The sequence below is a fragment of the Pleurodeles waltl genome, chromosome 4_1, assembly GCF_031143425.1.
Source record: "Pleurodeles waltl isolate 20211129_DDA chromosome 4_1, aPleWal1.hap1.20221129, whole genome shotgun sequence".
Taxonomy (NCBI): Eukaryota; Metazoa; Chordata; class Amphibia; order Caudata; family Salamandridae; genus Pleurodeles; species Pleurodeles waltl.
Window position 1 is genome coordinate 456,307,299 of NC_090442.1, and position 26,478 is coordinate 456,333,776.

The 26,478-nt window shown below is 43.6% G+C and overlaps 1 protein-coding gene across 3 annotated transcripts in view; it reads left to right on the top strand.

Moving 5' to 3' along the window:
- DMTF1 (cyclin D binding myb like transcription factor 1) overlaps positions 1-26,478 on the top strand; it is a 330,757-nt gene that overhangs the window by 79,912 nt on the left and 224,367 nt on the right. For all 3 annotated transcript variants that reach the window (XM_069228717.1, XM_069228718.1, XM_069228719.1), the window contains one exon: positions 5,641-5,755. In XM_069228717.1, coding sequence (XP_069084818.1) covers positions 5,641-5,755 — 115 coding nt within the window. The remainder of the gene's footprint in view (positions 1-5,640; positions 5,756-26,478) is intronic.

Here is a 26,478-nt window from a genome sequence, read left to right on the forward strand (position 1 = left end):
AGGAAAATAAATTAGAAACGTGAAAATACCAGGAAGGAGTGCCGATATGAGGAAATCGGTTTTTCTTCCTCATTATAAGGCTAATCATATCCCTTAAGCTGTTAAACAACATGTAGCAGAAAAATTCCACATTGATATTGAGGATGGAAACTGGATGCTTAGTATAGAATTTAAATCCACAGTCCCCTGCTAAGTTACCTGTACTAGCACGTCTGATTCTATGATGTGTTCCCACCTTTTTCATATTTGGCCTATTTTCCAAACCTTGTTGAGAGGTGCTGCTTGTCCGAATGAAGACTTGAATGTAATTTATGTGGAAAGCAATGCAAGCCCAGTATTGTGTAGTGCTATAATTATTTCACAAAATGCCATTATTCTTTTATTCAACTTGTTACACTAGATGTACATTTTGTGGCATTATTGCTTTTATTTTAAAAATGCATATTTGTCCCTACGCTTTTTTAACCGTGTCCTTTTTTTGCTTTTACATTTAACTTATAAACGTCATTCACAGAACCATGGCACCATGGTCAGTGCTGCTGCAGCACACAATATGAATCTACAAAGTTTGGGGTGCGACTATGCTAGACTACATAATACGTTTTTTTGTTTTTGTTTTGCCTGCTGCGCTTGCAGAGTTGCAATGGCCCCTGTCATTAGCCTTTCAGGTCACCCGTGCTTGTTTAAACTATGTCTTCAGTAATTCAAAGCACATGCTGCAAGTAAAGCTGCCCGCTTGTCAGCACACATTCTATTATACTAACGTTATATGCGGGGGTTAAATGTTTTTATGTCAGATTTTTATTACAAACACATGGCAGCGATGTTGGGCGGCAAACGTGGTTTCTTTTCGTTCTTTTCCATCAAACCAGACTGCCAAGGCGAAACTTATTGGCTTTCCAGTACTTCTTTGGATACTCGAGGAGCTGTCGTACTATTCACTTATTACTAAGATGAGTGGAAATATGTCAGCTGAACAAGGGACATTCGCAGCATCATTGACATAGAACAACATTCAGTGGGGCTCTTTGGAAAGGTACACATACCTTGAGGAGAGTAAAGAGCAAGTTACCTGAATTTCTTTTAAATGAGAAAAGAGCAAGGATTGTTTTTAACAAATGCAAGCAAGAGAAATCAGAGGAGTTATAGAGTTTCTTGAATGTTGTCTTTGCCATAATTATTGCTGGGTTAAGGCCGGTCTAGATGTGATGATTGAAAAACATGAGTATTTTTTAGTTCGTTTAGTACAATTGGATAAGTATTTGCCTGGAAGAAATTTCCACTGCCTCTGTCTCATTAGCGTTATTTACATTTACAATCTGTATATAATTAAAATATTTCACTCATTTTGCGAGGATGGGTTTAGTAAAATAGTGTCCTTTTGGAATTCAAGCTTAAGGTATAGAATAAAGAATAAACAGTTTATTTGAGCTTCTAATTGGCTGATAGAGAAGGGGAGGTATGATGGATGATTCTAAGCACCAGTAGTGAAAAATACATTTAGTCTATGGTGAATTCACATTTTTTCAAAAAATGGTACCCACATAGCTGCTGTTTTGACATGGGCACTTTTTGCCAAGCTTGAATGGTTAAGAAATATGTGAATTTTACTAGGTTTGAGGAAAAACAATGAAGGCATATAAAATCAACAGTTGTAAGCCTTGAAATAATCATTAGTTGAACATATACAACTTGGCTTTCTAGACAGTGAGCTAATGCTTCAAGCAAAGATTTGAGACTTTTGGCAAATTTACACATTAAAAAAGGACATAGACGTCATGGCTGTGGCTAGGATGCACAAGTGAGTGTCCATAGGACCTGGATTCTCAGGAAAATACATTTGAAACAAAGTAATGTTATGGTTTAGAGAATAAGGTACACCCCCTAAAGTTCACCAGTTATGACTCAGTATACAAACCACAGTGAGAACTTCCCTCATCCCCGAACCAATAGACTGCTTATGACCTCATAGTAAAGCTAAAAAAATACTGTTTATCCATAGCGATGTGATGGCTAATGTCATGTCAATTACTTAATCTCTCATGGCATGTACACTCGTTTTGGAAGTTGTTATGGTTTTCTTTTTGTGGGTAAGAGTTATGGTTTACGTACTGAACCACAACCAAGAAATTTCATGATTTTATTTTTAAATTTTTAGTTTCCTAGCCATAACTTTAACTTTGTGTGTGTATGGGTAGCATGTGTGGCTGTGGATACATATCCTCTGCATACTCTTGTCATCTGCTGTTGGGCTCAGACGTTTTAAACTTGTCTTTGTTTGAAAAAGTCTTGAATCACAGGACCTGTTGTGACCACTTCCTTGTTCCGCAATGCACCAACGTGTTTGGATGTTACGTACTAGATCCAGGATTGATGTGGTTCTGCCACATTCTTTGGTATCTTTGTAGAATATGTGGAGGCAAAGGATATGGAATGCACATCCTTTGAGTTTTGTCCAACCTTTAATGCCAAATATCCCTGGTCCAACCACCACCTCGTATGTAATCTGGCAGCTATCCCAGCATGAAAAGAACTCTTGCGACACCTGTCATTCCATTTGATGAAAGCAAACCCTTTAGTACCACAGGGCGATGCTCTGGGTGCGTCACAAAATTCAGAGCCAGGCATTGCCAAATCCCTCCACCCAGCCCCACCCTCCGGACATCTTGGGACCCAACTGCCTCTTTTAACCACAGGAAAAGCAGGCAGATGGATCCGGCATCTAGCTACAGAGAGGGTTTAAATCCCTGGAATGAATGCCTTGAGATGCCATTGACGCCGCAAAGCAGGCCACCAAAGGGGTTTAAATCCCTGGAACTAATACCTTCAGATACCTTTGAGGCCGCAGAGCAGGTCATGGAGTTATCTGCCTCCTAAGCCCTTGGGAACGAAATTAAAGACTACTGCCCCCACTGGTATATCAGACACAGAAGGGTCAGTCGCTAACTTGCTTTGAAAAGCATCGGTTGACTGAGGCAGAGCACGCTCCTGTGGGCATTGAGCACCCTCCTAATGCCAAGGAAGCCACTGTCCAAGGGTGTCAAGCCATGACAACTGTAAACGCCTCCTCAAAACCGAGCGCCTATACTCAGAGCTGAAGACGACTTGGAGAGCACAGTCCCAGATGGCTTCAAAGCAGGGACCAGAGGTCCCCTTGATGCCCTGAACAGACACCAAAAGTGGCATCTGTCATCCATATTCACCCCAGTAACCTCAACACCAGGCAGAAGAAGGCCCAGGTATGAGCCTCCTAAGCCGACGCGCAGCCACTTTCAAATCCCCACAAAGCATAAGTTAGCTTTTAAGGAGGTGCCCTTCAAGATGCCTGCACTGGCTCTCCCAGAGGGTTAGAGACTGGACTACAAGTTCACAACCTCTTTCACCATTTCAGGGTACTCTCCACCACTACCACCTCTTCCTCCACAGTTCCTAGAGTCTTCACAGGAATCTGTGGACTCCTTGTTAGATCCCAACATTTCATATTACCTGCAGGACAGGTATGAAAATCTCTTGTATCCTATGGATGCGGACGACCCCTGGGAGGACAACAGCATCGGCCATCCCTACAGTCAAGACATAGTGGACATAAAAGCCTGTCCGCCTGACCACTGTCTACCATGGGGTGATGCTAAGGGCCACCCAGTACCACAATGTAAAAATGCATGTGGTGCAGGATAAGTATGATTTCCTAATGGAAACAATATTTAAAACAGAGAGGACAGTATAATACCTACCTATGCTGCGGGGTACGTCGTGTACAATTTCTAAGAAGCCGGTATGGGTGAAAGTTGCCTATCAACTGGCTTTGGTGCTGGCAACGGGAACACACTTCCACCTGAGAAAGAAGAGCAAGCAAATTGACGCTGTTGGCAAACTTGTGGCACCCACTGGCACATTGCCAACTCTATAGGCCACCTCTCATACTGGGACAGACATTCTTGGGAGGAGATGGAGGAGCTTATCACAAATCACTCTGAGGTTCACAGGAAAATGGGGCAGGTCAAGATTATCAGCAGTGTGAACCTCAGTTGATGTCTTGACGTGGCAGATACTGCAGCTCAAGGCATTTATACATTCTGGTATGGTGGCACACATTGCTCCTGATCTACAGATTCCAGCTGGAAGTGCAACAGAACCTCCTTCACTTGCCTTTTGATGGCGAGTATCTCTTCAACCCTAAGGCTGACGGGATGCTCAGAAAAATTAAGGGGACAAGGACATTGCAAAGTCCCTGGATGGCCTCTGGTTCCTAGCTCCAGATCCCCTTTTTAGAAGAGTCCGCCTAGAAGGGGGCTCAGTTACTGAACTAAGTGAGGGCCATACCTACTAAGCACTGGTCACAAAATACTGGTAGCATATTTTTTGAGTATTTTTGTGACCAGTGAGGTATCTTGCAAACCAACCTATGTACTAATAGGTCGATTCACGAGATACTGAATCATAGTGGGTTGCAATTTGACGTACCTCATGAATATCAATGCTATAGGTCACAAATGAGGACAGACTATGGTTCGCAGGCATCACCGCAATGGTTAGCAGACCACCATGTCTGTGATTGCTTTTAAACAAAGTAATCATTTTCTTTTAAAAATGCAGCCCATTTTCCATAAAGGAAAACTGGATGCGTTTAAAAAAAAAAAAAGAAAAAAAACTTATGTCAGACATTTTTCAAGAGTAGGCAGTGATCCATCCTTGCATTTACAGTTGATTACATGGATTTGAAAATCCCGGGTTACATCAGGCCCTTAATTCACAGCTAACAAGATCTCACACATCACTATGTGTCCACTGAGAGATTACATGCATGTATTGTGAATTAAGACATGTTTTGAGATGTTGTGTGCTCACTATACACTGAATTGGCTCCTGCTGCCGGGATAATTGGTGCTAATGTTATACTGCTTAATGGTCCTCACTTTAACAACATTGGTAGGATTAAGATATGAGTCTATCATGCTAATATTCAGACATGTGAAATCAGATTGCCCACAGATTCTTGGAGTGTTTTATAAACTGACTGAGCTATGTTTTGGCTGTAGAATTACTGCTGAGATTCAATTTTTAAGGGTCATTGCTCTAGAAGATCCATTTCTGAAGAGCTTATAACTTGTTATTGGGCCTGAGTTAATGTCTCTGGTTTGTTTTTGTTCTTTATCTCCATGGGCTAGTAAAGCAACAAGTGCAGTATTACAGGTGTGGTTTTCATTAAGTAAATTATTTTTCTCGATTTGCAGAGCATGGCACAACCACTAAGCCATTAGTCTTTCACAAGTGCTTAGAAGTTCTAAGTGCTTAGAAGTTCTAGGAAATAATAATATACCTGTTCAGTTTTATAGAGCAGCTGGGCCTTGAATGGTGTTGGTAGAAAAGTGGCAAGTAAACCTCATGGCATCTCTATTAAGCATTGCCAGATGTGCATGCTAGTCTTCCTTCACCATACTTTTATTCCTGGCAGAGTGACAAAATAGGAGCTACATCAAACCTCCAACAAATATGTATTTTTCCTCTGAAAATAGCACACTATTGACAGGGTAACAGTTTTCTTGTTTGAACCCTAATTTAGCTTGCTGATTAAACACCAATATAAAACAAAATTATCTGTTCTAATCAGCTAACAAGCTGTTTTTCATTTTTTCCAAGTATCTTCAGAATGAACAACCAGACAACCTTTCTCCTTCAGCAAATGAAGATGTGACCCCTGTCAGCCAGGCCTGGTTTACAACAAGAGAAGATAAGGATTCCCTTACTTATAAAGGTAGAGTAATTCATTATAGATGTCTACCGTTAACTAGGAACAATGAGCCTAATGGTGCCCCACACCAAAGCTTCACAATGTCTTGAGTTTCCTAGTGCAACCTTCATGTTTCACCTTGTGCTCTCTTGACAAGCTGCAGCAGGTTTGAGTACCCATCTGCAATCTTCTGTGTCCCAAGAATTCTACAGCTTAGAGAGCTAAACTGAGAACTTTAAGAAGATCTATGAGTTCAAGCAGTATTGGGTTCGTTTTGGAGTTAATTTCTCCAAGTCAGGTTCCATTGTACATTAATATGATGCTGAGAATGAACATATGTTCGAAGTAGGAGCTTGATAATGTTCTGCTTCAGAAGAGTAGCGTACCTCATTTATAAGCATGGGTATACTACTATAACCATTGCCATTACTGTTATGTTATATTTACTGTAAAAAGGCCCAATAAAGTAACATCATACATGCACGATAAAATGTATGACAAGTCTTTGTTCCAAAGGCTCCAGGCTCTTTTCAGGCTCCATCTGAGGAGAGAGGTCAACATATCAAACCATCACCTTAAGGTATATGAATCATGTAAGTGGAGGGAGACTGAAGGACAAGGACTGTATAATACCACAACATTCATATTTATGCAACAGATGTAGAATAAGACACCACATAAAGTGGAAAAGAGTAACAATAAATCAAAAGCCAAGGTAAAATAACAATAAAGCTTAGGTTAAATTATAACACATCTCCTTCTTAAGGGAAACAATTGAACCCATGTAATAGTCTTTGTTCCACTTTGGTAGATTGATGTCTATTACTTTCTCCTCTTGCTTTCATCTTTTCAGTGCTCACCTGAATCATAGTAGATCTTTATTGGCTAATTTTGACAGTCATGTTTTGGCCATTGTTCATCATCCATCATCACAACATGGTGTTTAACCTTCGTGATTTGCTTGAGTTTAAGAAACAAACTCACTTTGTCACCATGAACCCCTGGTTTCTTCACCACCTCACAGTAACCCAATGATTCACTTTGACCCCTTGTTTGTCTTGTGTCTCTCTTATTTACGTTGATGCATGTTAAACATGTAGCCCATGATCTTTCTGCCCTCCCAAACTGGTTGACCCCTTTTAAGCCAGTTTAGGCTTAGTTTAGGTTTATGAACATGGACACTTCTGTAACCAGTTAGGCATTGTATAGTACAACCACAACATTCCCTGTATGGAGTTCTTTACAGAGTAGCCATTAATACATGCCAAGTCATATATTCCTTTATCATACAATTAGTTCTTGCTACTAACCCATTCACCTTAGGGCAGTACAATGCAGTTTTGAAGAGAACAATTGATAGTTTAGAAGAAAAAACTTTAATTTCCTCAGAAGTTAATTGAACATCATGATCTGTAACCAGACTTCTATGAAGCCTTCTACAAACATGTAATCCTTCATAATGTTTGTTAAAATATTTGTGTTCATCTGGGTCACCATTTTAGGTTTGATTTGATAGTCAATTGACCGTATCATAAACCTCTTGTTGACCTCAGATTGATTTATAGGTCATATAATATCAAGTCCTAACTTGTCCAAAGGTTTATCAGGGACTACTACAGGAACTTTTTGCTTAAACTCATTGTTATTGCTAGTGGCAAAACCAGTGCAGTCTCTAACTTTCCGCTTAACTGTAGAATCCATCCCTGGGAACCACTATAATTCTCTTGATTTTCTCTTTATGGTGCTCCTGGCTAAGTGGCACTCGTGCAAGATCTGGCCCCATAATTCTCTATGTGGTATTACTTATTCATTTCTAAAAACATTGTCCTTCGTTACGCTTAGTTCATTTCTCAGTTTCTAGAAATTCTTTAACTCCTCCGTCAGGTCACTGCATTTTGAAGGCAATTTCTTCATAATATTCTCCATAATCTGTTGGGAGTTTTTTTTTCATCTTTTTCCCTACATTTTTATTCCCTCCTCCTCTTTGATGATTTCCGGGATATTTGTCACAAATATAATTGAATCAAAGTATTGTTTTTTCTCCTCTGTATTCTCCAGGGGTACACATGACAAGACATCTGGAGCTAGATTCCCATTACATGGATCAAACTGTATTTTGAAACAATACCCCACTAGGTCTAATACCCTCATAGCAATACCAAGCAGTGCTGTGTACTGCCTCTTTAGTGTTAAACATGAGTGGAAAGGGTGTAAGGTACGTTCTGATTGTAAGCTGTAGCCCCTACAAGTAAAACTAGAAATGCTTCACCGCCCAATAATAAAGTATATCTTCCTTTTCTGCCACTGAATATTTACTCTCCGAGTTAAGTTAAGGACGGGAGGCAAGATGTATAATTTTTTCTTTGCTCCTTATCGCCTGAGAAAATGTGACTCCTAAACTCCTATTACTTGTATCAGTAGTTAAAATCGTTTTCTTTTTAACATTGAAACTACCCAGAGAGGACGCAGAAATTATGGCACTTTGTGTCATATCAGAAGTTTCTTGGCATTTTGAATCCCAAATGAAATGATTTCCTTTCATCAACGGCACGCTTAAGGTATCAGTAATGTCTGCAAAATCTGCAATTTGCCTCTTTTGTTTAGTAAGACCAGTGCAGGAGCTGAACCCCAGTAATTTGCTGAAACTCAATATTTTTAGCACCCCAATTTTTACCTTTGGTAATTTGGTGCTGTGATTTCTCGTTAATTAGATGCAAGAGACTACCCTCCCCAACAATAATGCACTAATCAGCAAAGTAGAATTCGAAATAGAAACTAGGAATTCTCAGTGACTGAGTTCTATCTCTAAATTAAGTTTAAAAGGTTCATTACGGAAGTGCAGTGTAAATGATACTGAAAAGTACATAGCTTGCCAGGAAGGTTCAGATACAGAACATAAAATCATAGTAAATTCCCTATTAAAGCAATTACGCCTCTCCAGATCTCAAGTGTCAAACGCATAAAGAGTACTGACAACATATTAAAGGAGAAAAGAAAGTCTCAAAATAATTGGACAGAGTCAAATGATAAGTTACCCCAAAACCTTCAAAACTAGGGGGTGTTATGCACATTTTATACATAGACAAATAGCAAAACTGCAGCTTCACCATTGTATAATTATGGTTAAGTCACAGTGGCAAATCAAAAGAAGCTTTGTAATAAGTTAAACTCTTAACACTAACTCATTTCTTGAGGTATGCGAAAATCTGTTTGCTTCCTCAGTGACTGCACTCAAGAGATGTACAATCTCATATGAAACATTTCTCTAAGGCAAGGTCATAGAATTATGTTCTTCTGCACGTCTACATCTGAACTTCCAGTGGAAATTCTTCAAAATGATACATCAGGTACACAGTGGAAAGTTTGTTTCACAGTGCATGCTTTCTAATACAATCAGCTTTTATGTCACAGCACAGAATGATCTGTAGAAACTGTGAGGAGAGAAGAATTGCTCGGGTCTATGATTAGGAGGGAGAAATGAGCAGGAGCAAGATAAGCAGAATATCAGAAACTTCATCCATTCTGTTAATATGGAGTCTCGCATGAGAATATGGCCTAACTATATTAATTTATAAGACATGGGATTCTGTACTCCCTGTATATTCACCTGTCTCTAATTTCTATAATCATCAACTTGTGATGCACCCAGTCACTGATTATGAAGAAAAGACGTCAGAACTCAACTATTATAAGTTATGACAGTCGGGTTCTGACATCACAGTGCCTGATGCCAGAGCCAGCAGCCAAGGTGAAAGGCAGGCCAGGTCACAGAGCATAATTCAAGCAGCTGTTTAGCAATGAAAACTGAATGTTGCTTTTCTTTCTTCTGCTCTATTTTTCTGGCTTAGAATGAAAAGAATAGAGAGCATGTTTATTTAAAAAAAAAAAAAAAAAACTAGAATCTTTCTGCTTTTTTTGTACACATTCTGAGCTATTAAAAAAAAAAAAAATTGTATTGAACTGATTCTAGTGTCGTTTTGCAACAAATATTTAACAGGTTTCTGATGGCTACAACTACCTGTGGATTCCTCACCTAATGAATACTCCCATTGCGCCAGCATTAGACGGAAATCTTCTTCCTAGCTTCTGCACGTCGACGAGGACATCACAATTGCCCATGCGACGCCGTCTGACGTCATTCAGGCAATAAGAGGTCCTCGCCGACGTCAGTTCCCTTTTTTCTGTGCCATTCGAAACGGTTATCTTCGAGGGAGCTACTGTTGCTGTTTGACAGTTAGTGTGTTTTTGGTTATTTTTACTTTGAGACATTACAATGTCGCAAAGAAAGTCAGGATTCAAGCCCTGCCGAAAGTGTGGAGGCAAAATGTCGGTAACGGACCCACATTCTGACTGTTTGTGGTGTCTGTGTTCCGACCACGATGTTGACAAGTGCGATTCTTGTCAACACATGAATCCGAAGGCCCTGAAAGAACGTGAGGCCAAACTTTTTCTTGCAAAATCAAAGAAGAAGGAGAAAAGACGTCACCGAAAGTCGTCATCACCGAAATCACATCGGCGTCATCGGGACTCTCGGCGCCGGTCGAGCAGGGAGAGGTCTCGATCGAGGTCACCTTCGACTCGACGTCGGAAGACTTGGGAAGTTAGTCCCACTGTCTCTCCCCAGCCGACGACGCCGTTACCTTCTCCGACTTCGCCCATGTCATCGGTTAATCCTCCTTCAGTGTTCGAGGTTCCACAGCCTCAGGTGTTTTCTCCGTCTATGCAGACGTCGAGACCGGCGTCGATGTCGCCTTCGAACCAGGCACCTCAGTACCCTGCTTTCCCGGACCCTGGAGCTGATAGTACCGCATTCTTGAATGCGATGTTCTCCATCTTCCAACAGATGGCTCCAGGAGGTGGACCGGCTGGTCCTTCAGGCCCTTTGGCCTTTAACATGGGTGCTCCGGCTCCACTTCCACCGGCACCCTTTATGCCCTTTCTTCCCCTGGGAAACGTGGGCTCAGCGCCGGTATCGGCTCCTGTGGCTTCGGCTCCTGTGGCTTCGGCCCCTGCGGCTTCGGCTCCTGCAGCTTCGGTGTCTCAGCCAGCGACGCCGACTCGACCTCCTCCGACTCCAGAACAGTCTTCGCTTCGTCCTGCTCCACGTTCGGCGCCGAAGAAAACCCTGGTGCCTTTAGACCCGGCGTCTGACGGATCCGAAGATCAGGCTTCAATGTCCGCTGACGCCATGTCGACGCCGAGGATAGAGGATAGAGGAGAGACTGCATTCGAGGAGGCTTGCTCTTCGCCTCCTTGAAGAACAGGAATACCGGAGACAAGCTTTGGAGGAAGGGGAGATTGAGGACTCTCGTGAGGGTCTCCATGGCTTGGACACTGCTAGTGGCCTGGACACCTCTCCTGAATGGGACTTGTCATCACCTGGGGAGTACACAGAGGAGGCAGCCTCTTTTCATTCAGTCATTCGAAAGGCGGCTGACTTTCTGGACCTCCTTTTGCCAGTGACTGAGACCAAGCCTAATATCTTGACGGGAGTGTTGCATCCTGCCTCTACATCTGCAGAGCCACTTTTGCCTTTCAATGAGGCACTACTGGACCCCATTATGGAAGTCTGGAAGAAGCCGGTGTCTTCTTCAGCCATGAATAGATCTGTGGCTCGGAGGTATCGGGTGGCACCGGCTGATCCAGGCTTTCTTTCCAGGCATCCAACACCTGAAAGCCTGGTGCTTCAGGCTTCGTGCTCAGCTCGATCTGCTCCTGGGTCCTTTCCAGCTGTGCCCTCGGATAGAGACTCTAAAAAGATGGACATGTCGTCAAAGAAGGTCTTCTCGTCATGTAGCATGGCTTTGAAGTCCACCAATGCTACATGCATCTTAGGGAGATACATTTACGCCCTGATGGACGAGATTAAATCGAAGCACACAGAGGTTCCTCAAGAATTATTGACCCTGGTCTCTGATGCTCAGGCAGCACCAACCCAGGTTATTCAATCTGGGTTGGATACATCTGACTCGGTTGCTAGAGCAATGGGCACTGCTGTGGCTACGAGGAGGCAGGCCTGGCTTCGTAGCTCTGGTTTTTCCTCTGATGTGCAATCGACCCTCTTGGACCTTCCTTTTGATGGTGACAAGCTTTTTGGCGCCAAGGCGGATTCGGCATTAGAAAGGTTCAAGGAGAGTAGGGCCACTGCCAAGTCGTTGGGCTTGCAAGCCACTTCTTCTGCTTCCTCCAGATTTTTTAGGAGGTTTCGAGGATTTGGTCGTGGTTCCTCCTCCTCCTTTCGAGGAAAATTCCAGCAACCCACCTCTGCTCTCTCCTATAGATCTTTCAGAGGGAGGGGTAGGGTCCGTACCAGGGGAGCCACTCAGCAGCACTCTGCCTCTTCCTTATCCTCTGGAGGGGTGCAGCATGGAAAGCAGCCTTAGGCTTCCGCCAATTCCTTCTCACTCCACTCCTGTAGGGGGGAGGTTACTGAATTCTCTCCACAAGTGGGAGGTCATAACATCAGACTCCTGGGTTACCAGCATTGTGAGAAAGGCTATACCCTACCCTTTCGGGAGTTTCCGCCCCCCATCCCGCCCCGTCCTTCCTATTGTTCAGAAGAACACCTCCTGTTGCTAGAACAGGAGGTTCAAGTCCTCCTTTCAAAGGGCGCGGTGGAGTTGGTTCCAGAGCAGGAAAGGGGTCAGGGTTGTTACTCGAGATACTTCCTGATTCCCAAGAAGGATGGTCGGTTGAGGCCAATCCTGGACCTGAGGATCTTGAATTGGTTTCTCAAACAGGAAAGTTCAAGATGCTGACCCTAGCTCAGGTGCTTTTGGCGCTGAACAATGGAGATTGGATGGTGTCTGTCGACTTGCAGGATGCTTACTTTCATATCCCGATACTCAAGTCGCACAGGAAGTATCTCCGGTTTGTGGTGGGGTCGCAGCACTATCAGTTTGCGGTCCTCCCGTTTGGTCTTACTTCAGCACCTCGAGTCTTCACGAAGGTGATGTCGGTGGTTGCAGCGGAGCTCAGAAGGAAGGGGATAGCAGTATTTCCTTATCTGGACGACTGGTTGATCAAAGCCAAGTCTCCGGAGCTCGTATTGCATCACCTACAGTCGACTACTCAGTTGTTGTTCGACCTGGGTTTTTCGGTGAACGTGCCCAAATCTCACCTAGAGCCCTCTCAGCGCCTCCTGTTCATAGGGGCAGTACTGGATACAACATTGAATCGAGTCTTTCCTCCGCTTCAGCGGATTCAGGACATTCAGGCGTTGGTTCCAATGTTTCGAAGTGGAGCGGTTATTCCGGTCCTCAGGGTCCTACGCCTGCTCGGCCTGTTTGCTTCTTGCATACTGTTGGTCACTCACGCTCGCTGGCACATGAGGGCTCTTCAGTGGTGCCTCCGAAAGCAGTGGTCTCAACACAAAGGAGATCTCCAAGGTTCGGTGAGAATCTCCAGAGATGCTGCCACGGATTTGAAATGGTGGATTGCGGACGGCAATCTTACCCGAGGAAGGCCGTTCTCGCAAGCTCCGCCTGTGGCCACGGTAATAACGGATGCTTCCACTCTAGGGTGGGGAGCTCATCTGGGGGACCTGGAGATCAAGGGTATTTGGTCTCCAGTAGAACAGATGTTTCATATAAATCTGTTAGAGTTACGGGCTGTACGTCTGGCTCTCAAGGCCTTCCTCCCATCCCTTCGCGGTCAGTCAGTTCAGGTCCTGACGGACAATACTACGGCAATGTGGTATATAAACAAACAGGGAGGAGTAGGGTCGTACCTTCTCTGCAGAGAAGCTCTTCGGCTATGGTCCTGGGCAAAAGACCATCAGATTTTCTTGGTAGCAAATCATCTGGCCGGAGTCTTGAACGTACATGCGGACAGTCTCAGTCGCCATTTCTCGGCCGATCACGAGTGGCATCTCCATCCGGATCAAGTCCGTCTAATCTTCCAGATGTGGGGGTTTCCTCGGATAGATCTGTTTGCCACTCGGGAGAACTCACACTGCCCGTTATTCTGCAGCCTCCAGTATCCGGGACAAGGAGCATTGGGGGATGCGTTTCAGATGACCTGGTGTGACCAGTTGCTTTACGCGTTTCCCCCATACCCTTGATTCCTCGTGTATTGAGGAAAATTCGCCAAGACCGGGCCCAAGGTATCTTAATAGCTCCGGATTGGCCGAGGAGGGTATGGTACACGGACCTTCTCCAACTCTCACTGTGCTCTCCGCTCCCTCTCCCTCTCAGGGCAGACCTCCTCTCGCAGTCCCAGGGGCAGGTTTTACATCCCCACCTCCAGAGCCTGCACCTTCATGCCTGGAGATTGAACGGGGCAACTTGAGTTCTTTCTCTCTCCCGCCTGATGTAGTGGATGTTATCTTAGCGGCCAGGCGACACTCCACTAAATCTATCTACGCTAATAGGTGGTCTAAATTTGTGGTTTGGTGTGGAGAGAGGCAAATTGATCCCTTACGTGCTCACTTGTCAGATATTTTATCTTTTGCATTGTCTCTGGCACAGAGGGGTTGTGCAGTGGCTACGGTTAAGGGATACTTGTCTGCCCTATCAGCCTTTCTTTGTCTTCCAGACCAGCCTTCTTTATTCAAATCCCCTATAGTACTTAGATTCTTGAAAGGTCTTCTTAATAAATTCCCTCCTACTCCTTTCATTATGCCTCAGTGGGATTTAAACTTGGTTCAAACTTTTCTTATGGGGTCCCCTTTTGAGCCTATGCCAGGCGGTTTTTCTGGTTGCAATTACTTCTGCAAGGAGAGTGAGTGAGTTGCAAGCTCTATCTGTAAAAACCCCTTACACATCTTTTTATGGGGATAAGGTGGTGTTGAGGACCAAGGCTGCTTTCCTACCGAAGGTTGTTTCACCCTTTCATATGGCCCAGGCGATTACTCTTTCCACGTTTTATCCTCCGCCTCATCATTCAAAGGAAGAAGAGAGACTTCACCGCTAAGATCCAAGGAGAGCGCTAAGCTTTTATATAGATAGAACAAAGGATTTCAGGCTGGAGGATCAGCTCTTCATGGGATACGTGGGAAAGAGGAGAGGAAAGGCAGTCCACAAGAGAACACTCTCCAGGTGGGTTGTACTTTGCATTAAAATGTGTTACTCTTTAGCAAAGAAAGAACCCCCTGATGGTATAAGAGCTCATTCCACCAGAGCTAAGTCGGCCTCTTCGGCCTTGGCTAGGGGTGTTCCTGTGGTTGACATCTGCAAGGCCGCAACTTGGTCATCCCTTCACACTTTTGCGAAGCATTACTGCTTGGACTCTGAGGTCAGAAGGGATGGCCATTTTGCACGGTCAGTGCTGCAGGATTTCTTGGTTTGACCATTCAGGGACCCACCAACGAGTGCGGTACTGCTTTGGGACTCTATTCATTAGGTGAGGAATCCACAGGTAGTTGTATCCATCAGAAGAACGAGTTACTTACCTTCGGTAACGACTTTTCTGGTGGATACATTAGCTACCTGTGGATTCCTCACGGTCCCACCCGCCTCCCCGTTGCCTGTCTGGTCTAACCAAATAGTTCTTGAGTGCGCTTCTCTTGGTTTTGAGGACTTGTACATATTCTGTATTTATGTTCATATGTATATATAATTGTATAAATGTATGTATAATTGTTTAAAAAAAAAAAAAAAAAAAAAAGAATTAAGTTCTTAGAATGATGTATTTATTTGGTATTTCATTAAATATTGCTATTTGTTCATTTATCTCAATGGCTTATTATTCTCAGGCACGTAAAAAATGTTGGTACTGACGTCGGCACATCGGCGAGGACCTCTTATTGCCTGAATAACGTCTGACGGCGTCGCGTGGGCAATTGTGACGTCCTCGTCGACGTGCAGAAGCTAGGAAGAAGATTTCCGTCGAATGCTGGCGCAATGGGAGTATTCATTAGGTGAGGAATCCACAGGTAGCTAATGTATCCACCAGAAAAGTCGTTACCGAAGGTAAGTAACTCGTTCTTTTGATGCGTTTAATTGTTCACTAGAGGTTTTTTTTTAGTCTTCATGTTTGCAACATGCATGCTCTTTCATATGAGAGAGCTACGAACCAATGTTTGAAGTGGTTTGTGGGAATGGTGAGGGTGTAACCATGTATTATATGGGATAAAGTACCCCCTGGTGTACATGATAAGGATTTCGCAAGTCACATCAGAGTTCCCAGACCTTATAAAGGAACTCAGCCTTCAGCCTCATTGACTTATAGCAGGGGCTGCTTTAGCCCCTGTATTAATCACACTTATAATCCACCTTATGAAATTATTTCAAGTGCACTTGCATTAGCTCTTCATTTACAACCATATACGTCATTAAAATCACCAATTTGCACAAGTAATTTGTCACCCAAAGTTGCACTTATTAAGATACTTCAACAACTTCTCCCTTCTGATTATTTTATCAATAATCACTATAACCCCATTAATAAACTTTATTAATCATCCAGTAGTTAGTTGAGGTCTTCATCTTTTTAGGTAAACTAACATTCTCCATCATCATTTTTAATTGTTAATACACTTGATCCTTGTAGTCTGCCATTTCTTTATCGATTCAACTTTTCTCTTTGCTCTTAGTCCAACTATTACCTTCTAATTACACACTCCAACATTTTAATAAAAGAAATAAAATAATTGTCTAAATCAGCATTGTAGGAAAGTACCCTCTATTTGGCTTGGTTACCTCTAATTTTTGCCTGCTCTCAGTATGCTTAGACTGTTTTCACTGGGATCCTGCTAATCAGGACCTCAGTGATTGTGCTCTCTCCCTCTAAACTTGGTTGCCCAGGACTTTGTACACCCCACAATTGGCATACTGGTGCCCCCTTGTAGGTATCTAGTATATGGTACCTGGGTACCCAGATCATTGGGGCACAAGGAGTTCTGCATGGAAGGCAGCTTGTTTTGGAGCCCATGCAAAATGTGTCTGCAGGCCTGCCATTGCAGCCTGCGTGAAAAGGTGCATATACCCTTTCACAGCAGGTCACTGGATCAGGTCACTGTAAGCCACTCCTATGGTAGGCCCTCATAGCCCAGGGGGCAGGTCTCTCTTTGTGAGGGCACCCCTGCATGAGCACAGGTGCCCCTACGAACTCCAGCACAATTGCATTGGACTTCGTAAGTGCGGTTATGCCATTTTACCCAAGTACTGGACACAGGTCACCCTGGCCATTTTTGGTATCAAACATATAGGACTCATACCCCAATATTGCTTCCAGTATTTGTTGTATGATTCCATGCACTCTGTGGGCTCCTTAGAGAACCCCTGGCATTGCTACTACCAGTCTTCTGGGGTTTTCTGGGCAGCCCGTGCCACCTCTCAAACAGGTTTCTGCCCTCCTGCTGCTTGACCAGCTCAGGCAAGGAAGACAGAACAAAAGATTTCCTGTGGAAGAAGGAGGTAACACCCTCTCCCTTGGAAATAGGTGTTACAAAGCTTGGGAAGGGTAGCCACCCCAAGCCACCGGTTTGCTTTAAAGGGCACATTTGGTGCCCTCCTTCATTGGACCGGTTTGCACCTGTCCAGGGACCCTCGGTCCGTGCTCTGACATGAGTAACTGGGTAGAGGAAAGGGGAGTGACCACTCCCCTTTCCAACACCACCCCAGAGGCGGTGCCCAGAGCTCCTTCAGTTGCCCACTTGATTCTGCCATCTTGAATCCAAGATGGGCAGAGGCCCCTGGGAGCATTTGAGTAGCCAGGTGAGGCAGGTGAAGTCACCCCCCCTCCTGGTAGGTGGTCACCTTGCAGGTGACCAAACCCTCTTTTAAGGCTATTTAGGGTCTCCCTCTTGGGTGGGTCCACAGACTCGATGTGCAAGATTCCACCAGGACTCCTCTGCAAAGTTTACTTTATCTTCCGGCCACTGGAACCACAACTGGACTCTTCAGGAACCAATGATCTGCTACTCTGCTTTGCAACATTGTTTCTCTGGCTCTTTCCAGCAACTGCAGCATTTCCCTAGTTGTGCATCCTCTGAGGTCTGCGAGACGTGTACCTGCACCAAGAAGGAATCTCCCTTGGAGTTAAGGAGTCACTCCCTGCATCTGCAGACACCATCTGCAACAACGACCGGCTGCGTGGATCTGCTCTCCTCCCGGAACTGCGTGGATCCTGTATCACAGATGATGTTCTGGAGTGGTCCCCTTGGTGTTCTCTGTCAGCTGTCCAACTTGGGAGACGGTAAGACCTTGCCTCTACTTTGCAGAACAGTTCCCCTGTGCACTGCAACTCTTGCTTGTTGGCTCCTACTCCAAGGAATCTCCAGGCTCCGTGTAGCCCCGGCCCCCAACACTTCTTCCTGCCAAGCACAGTCTCCTCTCTGCTGCTTCATCGACGTGGGACTCCTTCAGGTGTGCTGACTGGGCCTCACTGGGCCTCACTGTGGCTCCTGCTATGACCGGACACTCCATCTCGAACTGGAACTAGTCCCCTTTGCAGGTCTTCTTCTACCGGAATCCACCTTTGGGTTCTTCCAGTCTGGTCTGGGTCTTGCATAATTTTTTTTTCCTAAGTTCTCCTGTTCGTTTTGTGGAAAACCAGGTACTTACCTCTACTCTCCTGGTTGATGGGGTCACTCTGGTACTTACCTCTTGGGGTTCCTAGTTCCTCCAGCTCCAGTTCCCCCTCTTGTTGATTTGTATGCTATTTTCTGATTAGTATTGTGTATATAATTTGTGTGTACTTACCTCCAGTTGGGGGGGAAGTGCCTATAAGTATTCTAGTTTTGTGTTACTATAATAAAGTACATTTAGATTTGTAACACTGTGTTTTTCTTTCATGTGTGATAGTGCTGTGTGACTATAGTGGTATTGCATAAGCTTTGCATGTCTCCTAGTCTTGGCTGCTCTTCCACAGCTATCTCTAAAGAGCCCTGGCTTCCAAGACACTGCCTACACTTCACTAATAGGGGATACCTGGACCTGGTATAGCGTGACCACACCATAAGTTTCCATCACACACCAGGCCAGCTTCCTACAAGCAGGATTATAGTAGGTGTTAAAACTACTTCCTAACTCATTTATCAAGGAAACTACAGGCTCTCATAGTCCTGGTTCCTCCAATAATCTAACCTCATAGTTATGTTAATAATAAAATAATCAGTTGCCTCACTATGGTCTGTATGGTCTGGTATGTAAGTAGAGCACCTCTTAGCCTTAATCACTTTGCAAACTCCACCTTCTTTTGCCAAAAGAGTATCCAAGGCAAGATGATTCTGCATGACTATTGCTCTAATTGCTATCATCTCTACATTCACAAACGTAAAAGACCCTGATGTATCCACAGAAAGTCTATCTACTACTGTAGATATTTGTCTGATTTTCCTATCATTCATTGTTACTTCTATTGGAGGAGTAGTAGCTCCTTAATTTCTAAAACTACTTGTCCGAAACGTAGTTTCGCTCTCTTCAAACTATGTTCATCACCTTGATAAATTGTAGGAAACACTAGAGCCAAATAACGTGAACCCACCCAGTTTCTAGGCAGGTTAGAATAAGCAGTCTTCCCATGAACATAACACATTCCCCTCATAATTTGTGCTATAAGAATACTTACATAAGCTAACTCAGGGGGAAGTATAATGTGAAATGGCACACAAGGTCAGAAGTGAGGTGTTTTTTCTGTGCCTGTAGGCTTCCTGCGTAACTGATAGTGGATCAAGAGGGGAGGAGATCAGCATTGACCCAAAGTTGGGGTAGTTAAAAAAAATTAAAGGTTGAACTGGGTCTTGGTAAGATATGATGGAAAGAAGAAATAAGCAAGATCAGGTTTAAGTCAAGAGAAAGAGTTGTAAAGTGGGAGACAAAAAGAAATTACATTAGCAAATGAGAGGACAGGTCTGCTGACTGGAGGCAACAGCAGAATAGCATGGCTGGTGGTGGATGGGCAGGAAGGGCATCAATGTGCACCTGTAGAAATTAGGACAAAAAATATGAATCAAAGAGCGTATGGTATTGTAGGCGGAGATTGTATTGTTATAGTGCTTAACATCCATGACTAGGCATTGAAGCTCCTTGCGGCAAGGATCATGTTACTCCACAAATCAAGATACAAGTTTAATAGTTAGTAGAATAGTAATAAGTGTTTTGTACCTTGTGCATTAGTTGTTCAGGTTTATGCTCTTGATTTCTGGTGTGTTTAATAAAGTTTAGTGTAGGGATAGAATGATGGTAAAAATGGCTAAAAAAAGGAGGGAGAGGTTTGAGGAGGATGTTGGGAGTTAATAGTAGTCAGAAAGGTTTGGAATGAGTCGGAGAGAGGTGGGATGGGAAAAAGGTTGCAGGGAGTATGTTTTCCCTTTTAAAAATAAAACTATATACAGATTACACTTCTTAAAGGTTTAGTAGCAGGCATAAACCCCTCTTTATGCATGCATAGGTACATAGAGGCAGCAATTTTGACGTGGGTTGATAAACACATTATCTTGTGGTGTAATGTTGTTTTTCCCCTTACATAAATGTATCTGCTTATCACAGGAAGCATAAGTCAGTGTATATTGACACATGTATAAGGACAACCTCATCTCCATACAGTGAGAAGCATAGCATGTCATGTCTGAATATATTGTTGTGGTACTCTCAGGCCTTGTGAAATCTACTCGCCCACTCGCTATGGCGAGTCAGATTCTATCAGGTCAAGCTAAATTTAGAATCTACTCGCCAGTTCTGGCTAGCTGACATAGAACAGGTGTTCAGAAAGTAAAGGAGCAATAAAATACCTATAAATCATCTTTTTATCTTGTCACATTTGCTCTGTGGTTAGAGAAAGAGGTCAGACGTCAGTTTACTTCTCTGACTGCAGAGTTCCAGGATTTTGTAAAGTGAACTGTCTGACTTGCTGTACAAAGTGTGAAATTGGAGGCTGCACGGTGTCAGATTTTTCCTAACACATTTAAATAGATAATAAGTCACCTGTACAAAGATTTCAAAATATATTTCAGTAGTTGTGAATGCCCATTTGTCGTACTTCTTTGAGATGAAAAATATATTTTAATAGGATGCAAGCAAATCAGGCCACTTTACTTCATGGTATGTAAATGAAAAATGTTTTATGAAACCCAATTTTCGCTGATTATTTTTAATACATTCTGTAGTTTTTTCAGTAAAGCTGCAAGTTTGTGGGAAATTATTTGGCCATTTCAATGGGAAATTTACTGTCTGTAAATGGCAGTGTGCTATCATATCATGCTTTAGTAATGTGTTTATTAAAAGTGCGTGTTTAAACATGAACTGAGAAACACTCCTTCCCTTTCCTGATGACAATGTTATTAGAAAACTAAGAGGTAAGTCAGGGATCATGTGTACCCTATATGTGGGCTAGATTCCTATTATACAAAGAGCAAACCTTTAGTCTATTTCCTCAAACAAGAGAGTTATTTTGTGCAGCAGAAATGCTGAACTCGCATGTTGCAAGGTGCACTCGTGTAAGAATGAAGTAAAAGGCAGCTCTGCCAAATAAAATGTTTCCCTAGGAGTACAGTATTTGAGACCAGTTTATGGGTCAAGTACATTTCAGTTAGGTCAAGTAGATTATTCAAGTTACTCGACCTGCAGGTCTATTAACAGCCTGACACTGTTGTGTTATAAGTATGGTTGTCATGTGGGGAAGAGCCAGCTCTTGACTAATGTTTTCAAGCAGAGATAGTTGTCAGTGGATCTTATGTTTGTGGGTAGTGATTTTCATAGTTTGGCGGCTTGAACTGAGAAAGATATTCCACCCATGTTTTTTTCTTTTATATAGGAATTTTTAGGTTAGAAGCCATTCTCGAACAGAGGTTCATTTGTTGTATGTATTTGCTGATTTTCTTCCTGCTGAAGAGTGGTGCTTTGCCATGTATTGCTTTGAGTGTAATACAAAGTATTTTGAAGATTAATCTTCTGGTAAATAGTGTAGGGCCCTTAAGGCAGGGGAGATGTATGTGTGTCGCTTTACATGTTGTAGTAGTCTAGCAGTACAATTCTAAATTCTCTGTAATCTTCTCATAGTTGACAAAGGTCAGACGTGGTACAGACTATTGGCGTAATCCAGTTTTGATAGGGCAAGAAAGATGTTGGCTTGAACCTTGTAGGGGAATCCTAAGTAGGGGAAGATGCCTTGTAGTGTTTTAATTGGGAGAAAGCTTGATTAGGCTACCTTATCACCTTGTGCATTCATTGACAGCTTGGCGTCCATTGTAATTCCAAGGTTTTCTACCTCCTTGGATATTTATGGCAGTGGTCCTAGATCGTCCAGCCAGGCGCAGAGAAGATCAAAGGTTTTCCAGTTACCACGTGTATTTCGGTTTGGGGGGCATTCAATTTGAGATGGCTCCATGGCATCCATTGGTCAGCGGCCCGGATGCAACTGAAGATTTTTGATATTCCTATGTCCTTTGGGCTTTCCAGTTTTTAGAAGTATCTGCATGTCATTTGCGTAGTTATAGCTGGTGAAGTCAAAATCATTGATTAGATCTGGCAATGATTTCATATAGATATTTAAAAGCATGGGTGAAATGATTACGTCTTCAGGGGCTCCTGCCTTAATGCTGCATGGTTTGGAAGAGAGTGGAAGAGTATGTGTAATGTTGTTACTATTGTGTAGTTATGATGTATTCTAAGTGAGAGCCGTGCCTTCTATTCCTGCCTTCCCAAGTTTTTTGATTAGTTTGTCTTGATCTTCTGCGTCAAAGGCTGCTGAAAGGTCCATAAAAAGAAGGGCAGCAACCCCATTCTGGTTTACTGTTTTTAAGGTCATCCCAGATAGAGATTATTACAAAATCCAGTTAGAACATCAGAAAGTATGGAATTGTCTTTAATGAATTGTGCCATCTGGGCAAAAGCTGCCCTTTCTATAAGGTTGCCCAGGAATAATGGTCAGTTTGCTATAGGTCTGTAGATGTTTGTGCCTTGATTGTCCAAGTTAGGAGTCCCACAGTACCTTAGAAAAAGCAATAAGTAAGAATAACCATAGGCTAAAATGCCAGCAAACTCAAACATATACCCTATTCATGTTCTTTTGAAAAAAGAACCAAACTTGACCTATGACCAACCACACGCCACCACCCTCTAGAATACTCCCAAGAGAGGCACCTTCCCCCAGATTTTCTGCCGCAAGTCGTGTGAAGGGAGTCTCCCTGTGCTCTGCTCAGTGTTTTCCCTCTCAGAACCAATTTTCTACTTCAGAAAATGTCTGATAGGTTAAAAAAAAGGCAGTTTTCATCCTTGTAAAACCTGTGGCAAACAAAGGCTCCATGTGGATGATCAACACTAGGATTTGCTTGACCTGTGTGTATCCCAAACTTTCAGGTGAAGGACTGCAAGATTTGTCGCACCTTCTCTGCTGAAACTCTGAGGGACAGGGAAGGAAGACTTTTACTTTGGTTACAAGCAAAGACCTGTACTTTAGGTGAGGATAATGACATGGATCCAAATCCCCACAAAAAGGTCTAGATCATCTGACCAGGGGCATTTTGAGGAGAGCAGAAAACACCATAAATGACATCAAAGAGGCCCTTCCAAATCCTTAGCAGGGTCACCCTTCTCGCAGCCATCATCTCCACGTTGCAAAAAGGAGACTCGCCAACATTCTCCTTCTTCACCGTAGACGTTGACACAGGCATCACCTACCCCAAAGGAAACAGTGCCACAACACACTGTGTTTTCCCCCTCTTCTGACTGTCCTGACCTCCATACAACAGTTAGGATTTCTAAAGTCTCCAGGCCTTCCTTGAATCCTGACGATATATTCCCCAGCAAGGTATCAACTTTATTGCCTAGTCATCTTTTGGGCAGGGAAAAATCTCTCGGTGATGCGCACAGTCCATCTCAGTTACGCGTCGGATATCAGGATGATGATGATGATGATGATGATGATGATGATGATGATGATGATGATGATGACGACGACTACGAACAGCAGGAATATGAACCCTATTACACATCGCATGAGTGTTATTATGAACTGATGCAACAGCAGACGTGCAGTACAGTACCGATGCCTGTTTACCTAATTCATGATCTACAGTCCATGCTTCAGGACTTATGAGAAGAGGAATCCAGATTCAGCTCCGGTTCAACCACAACATTCACAGCCACAACCTCCTTCTTCGGCCACACCAAAAAACGTGCCTCCACCTCCAGCAACTCCCAGATTCACCCTTACCTCTACGATAGCCATACCTCCCAGGGAAGACATCACCTCCTCAGACGAGGAGAGGGAAGAAGGAGAGATCATCACTCCTCAACATCCTACTGACAAATGGGATGATTGTTTAACCCCTACACCATCACCTCTTCATCCATGAGGATATAGTAGGGGTTCATAATTAAATGTATAGGGCTGCAACATGTTTTCATCTGCCAACCTATGTCTCCTATTCAGATTGTTTTCTCCATGATTTCAAGAAGCAATCAAGAAAATCGGTAAGGGTTATTCCCATTATCGATTACATTTGGAGTGAAGGCCTGAAAATAATGAAAAACCCCGCCACAGTTTATCCAGTGCCGCAAGTCGTGTGAACGGAGTCTCCCTGTGCTTCTGGACGATTCTCCAGCCTGCTTAACAGGACACCATAAGCCAGACTCCGTCGTTTCTCAAGCTGCCCAAAGTTGCTCTAAACACCCATCCGCTTCCATTTTCCCCCTCCAGACAAAGAGGGCAGGCGATTAGATAATATCGGAAAGAGATTCTCATCAACGTCAGCCATCACCGTACATGCAGCCAATACTTTGGCGATCTTAGGACTCTACGACCGTCGGATGTGGTCTGACACAAGTGCTTTCATCAACCTCATTCCGGAGAATAAACAACCTGAGGCACGTAAAAGTTTACAGGAGGGAGAGCGCACATCTGCAGAAGTTATTGATTGCGCATTAGAGATAGCCTCCACAGGCTTTTAGCAGCTAGTGGTAGCAGCAGTCTTGCATCATCAGGGTTGGCTAAAGGCAACCTCATTTAGACTTGAGGTTCAGTCAAAGATACTTGACATGGCCTACGATGGCGAAAACCCTGTTTGGTAAGCAAATAGATGATGCTTTACTAGCCAAACAAGATGGACAAAGATACCGCCTGCTCTCTGGGTATGCTGCTGTATAAGAGGCAACCCTTTTGCGGAGCCAGAGGCAGAGAGTTCTGTTCTTTTAGATGTACTTACCACAGACAACACCAACCACAATCACAATACAGACCTGCTTACCACTAATATTACCAATCTTACCGTCAACCACCTGCAGCTGCCTATGTCAAACAAGATGGCAGAAGGAAAGATTTCCCCCCACCCTCACGGAGGTGAACTGTAAACAATGATTTACATTGGGTGCTGGCTACAGTTAATTTCTCCCCACAAACCAACCAAGTGGGCGCAAATATTTCCAACTACCAACATCACTGGAAACAAATAACATCGGACATGGGTTTTGGATATAGTGACTTCTGGTCATATGCTAGTGTCTGTGCACAAACCACTGAACCATCTTCCAACAAAGAAGCACGCACCTCATCTTCACTTACGAAAACAGGAAATATCTCAAATGCTTTCCAAGGGCGTGATAAAAAAGGTTCCCACTCATCAGAGAGGACTGGGTTTTTACTCTTAATTCTTCCTAGTAAAAAAAGAAGTCAGGAGAATGGAGGACGATTCTAGATCTCAGGCAATTAAACAAATTTCTGTGCAAACATGCCTTCCGTATGATAACCCTGTCAGAAATACGCCACCTTATCAACAGCGGGAATTACATGACATCATTAGATCTTCAAGATGCCTATTTCCACGTACCCACTCACCCCAGGCATCACAAATACCTTTGCTTTACCGTAGCCAGTACCCATTATCAATTCAAGGTCCTAAACCTTTCCAGTGGTAGTCAGCACCCAGGATTTTCAGCAAGTGTTGTGCACCAGTGGCTGCAGCTCTACGCAAACAAGGTTTTCACATTTTCCGGTATTTAGATGACTGGTTACTAAAGGCACCAATACAACAGCAAATTTCCAAAGCCTGCCTTGCTTTATTTCACAGTCTGGGCTTAGCAGTGAATCATCAGAAGTCATCCACCATTCCAACGGGCAAATCGGCCTTTTTTGGGTACGAAACTCGACACAGACAGAAGCAAAGCTTATCTTTCAAAAGGCAACAAAAGCTGACCAATCTAGCGCACACAATATCCAAAAGAGAGTGTGTTTCTGTGAGAACATTTAAATCGCTGCTGGGAATAATTTCTTCTACAATATATCTAGTGCATTTAGCACGACTCTACAAGAGGACCTCAAGGGTCCTTTGAGGACTTGATCAAAGTCACACAAAGGATGGCAAAAACCTTGCAGTGGTGGTCTCAAACAAATCACATCTCTCAGGGATTAACGTTCCTCACTCCAGTTCCAGATTTCACCATCAACGGATGCCTCTAGAGGGCTGGGATGGTCACTTGCAAGACATGTGCATCCAGGGGAAATGGTCCGACTCTCAGAAGAAGATGCACATACCTCTCTTAGAGTTGAAAACACAACAAGCATGTATTATGTCAACAAACAGGGAGGCACACAATCTCTATCCCTCTTGCAAGAAGCTCAAACTCTCTGGGATTGGCTCACACTGCACAGAATATCTCTGAGAGCGTAACACGTATCTGGTATCAACAACATCCTCGCAGACTCACTCAGCAGGACAGATGACAGTTGCCACGAATGGGAACTTGATCAGCAGGAGGTGGACAGGATTTTTCTCCACTGGGGATGACCAGCGCTGGATCTTATTGCCACCAACGAGAACACCAAATGCCGCTTCTATGCCAGTCAATTCCCACTCTACGAATTGAGAG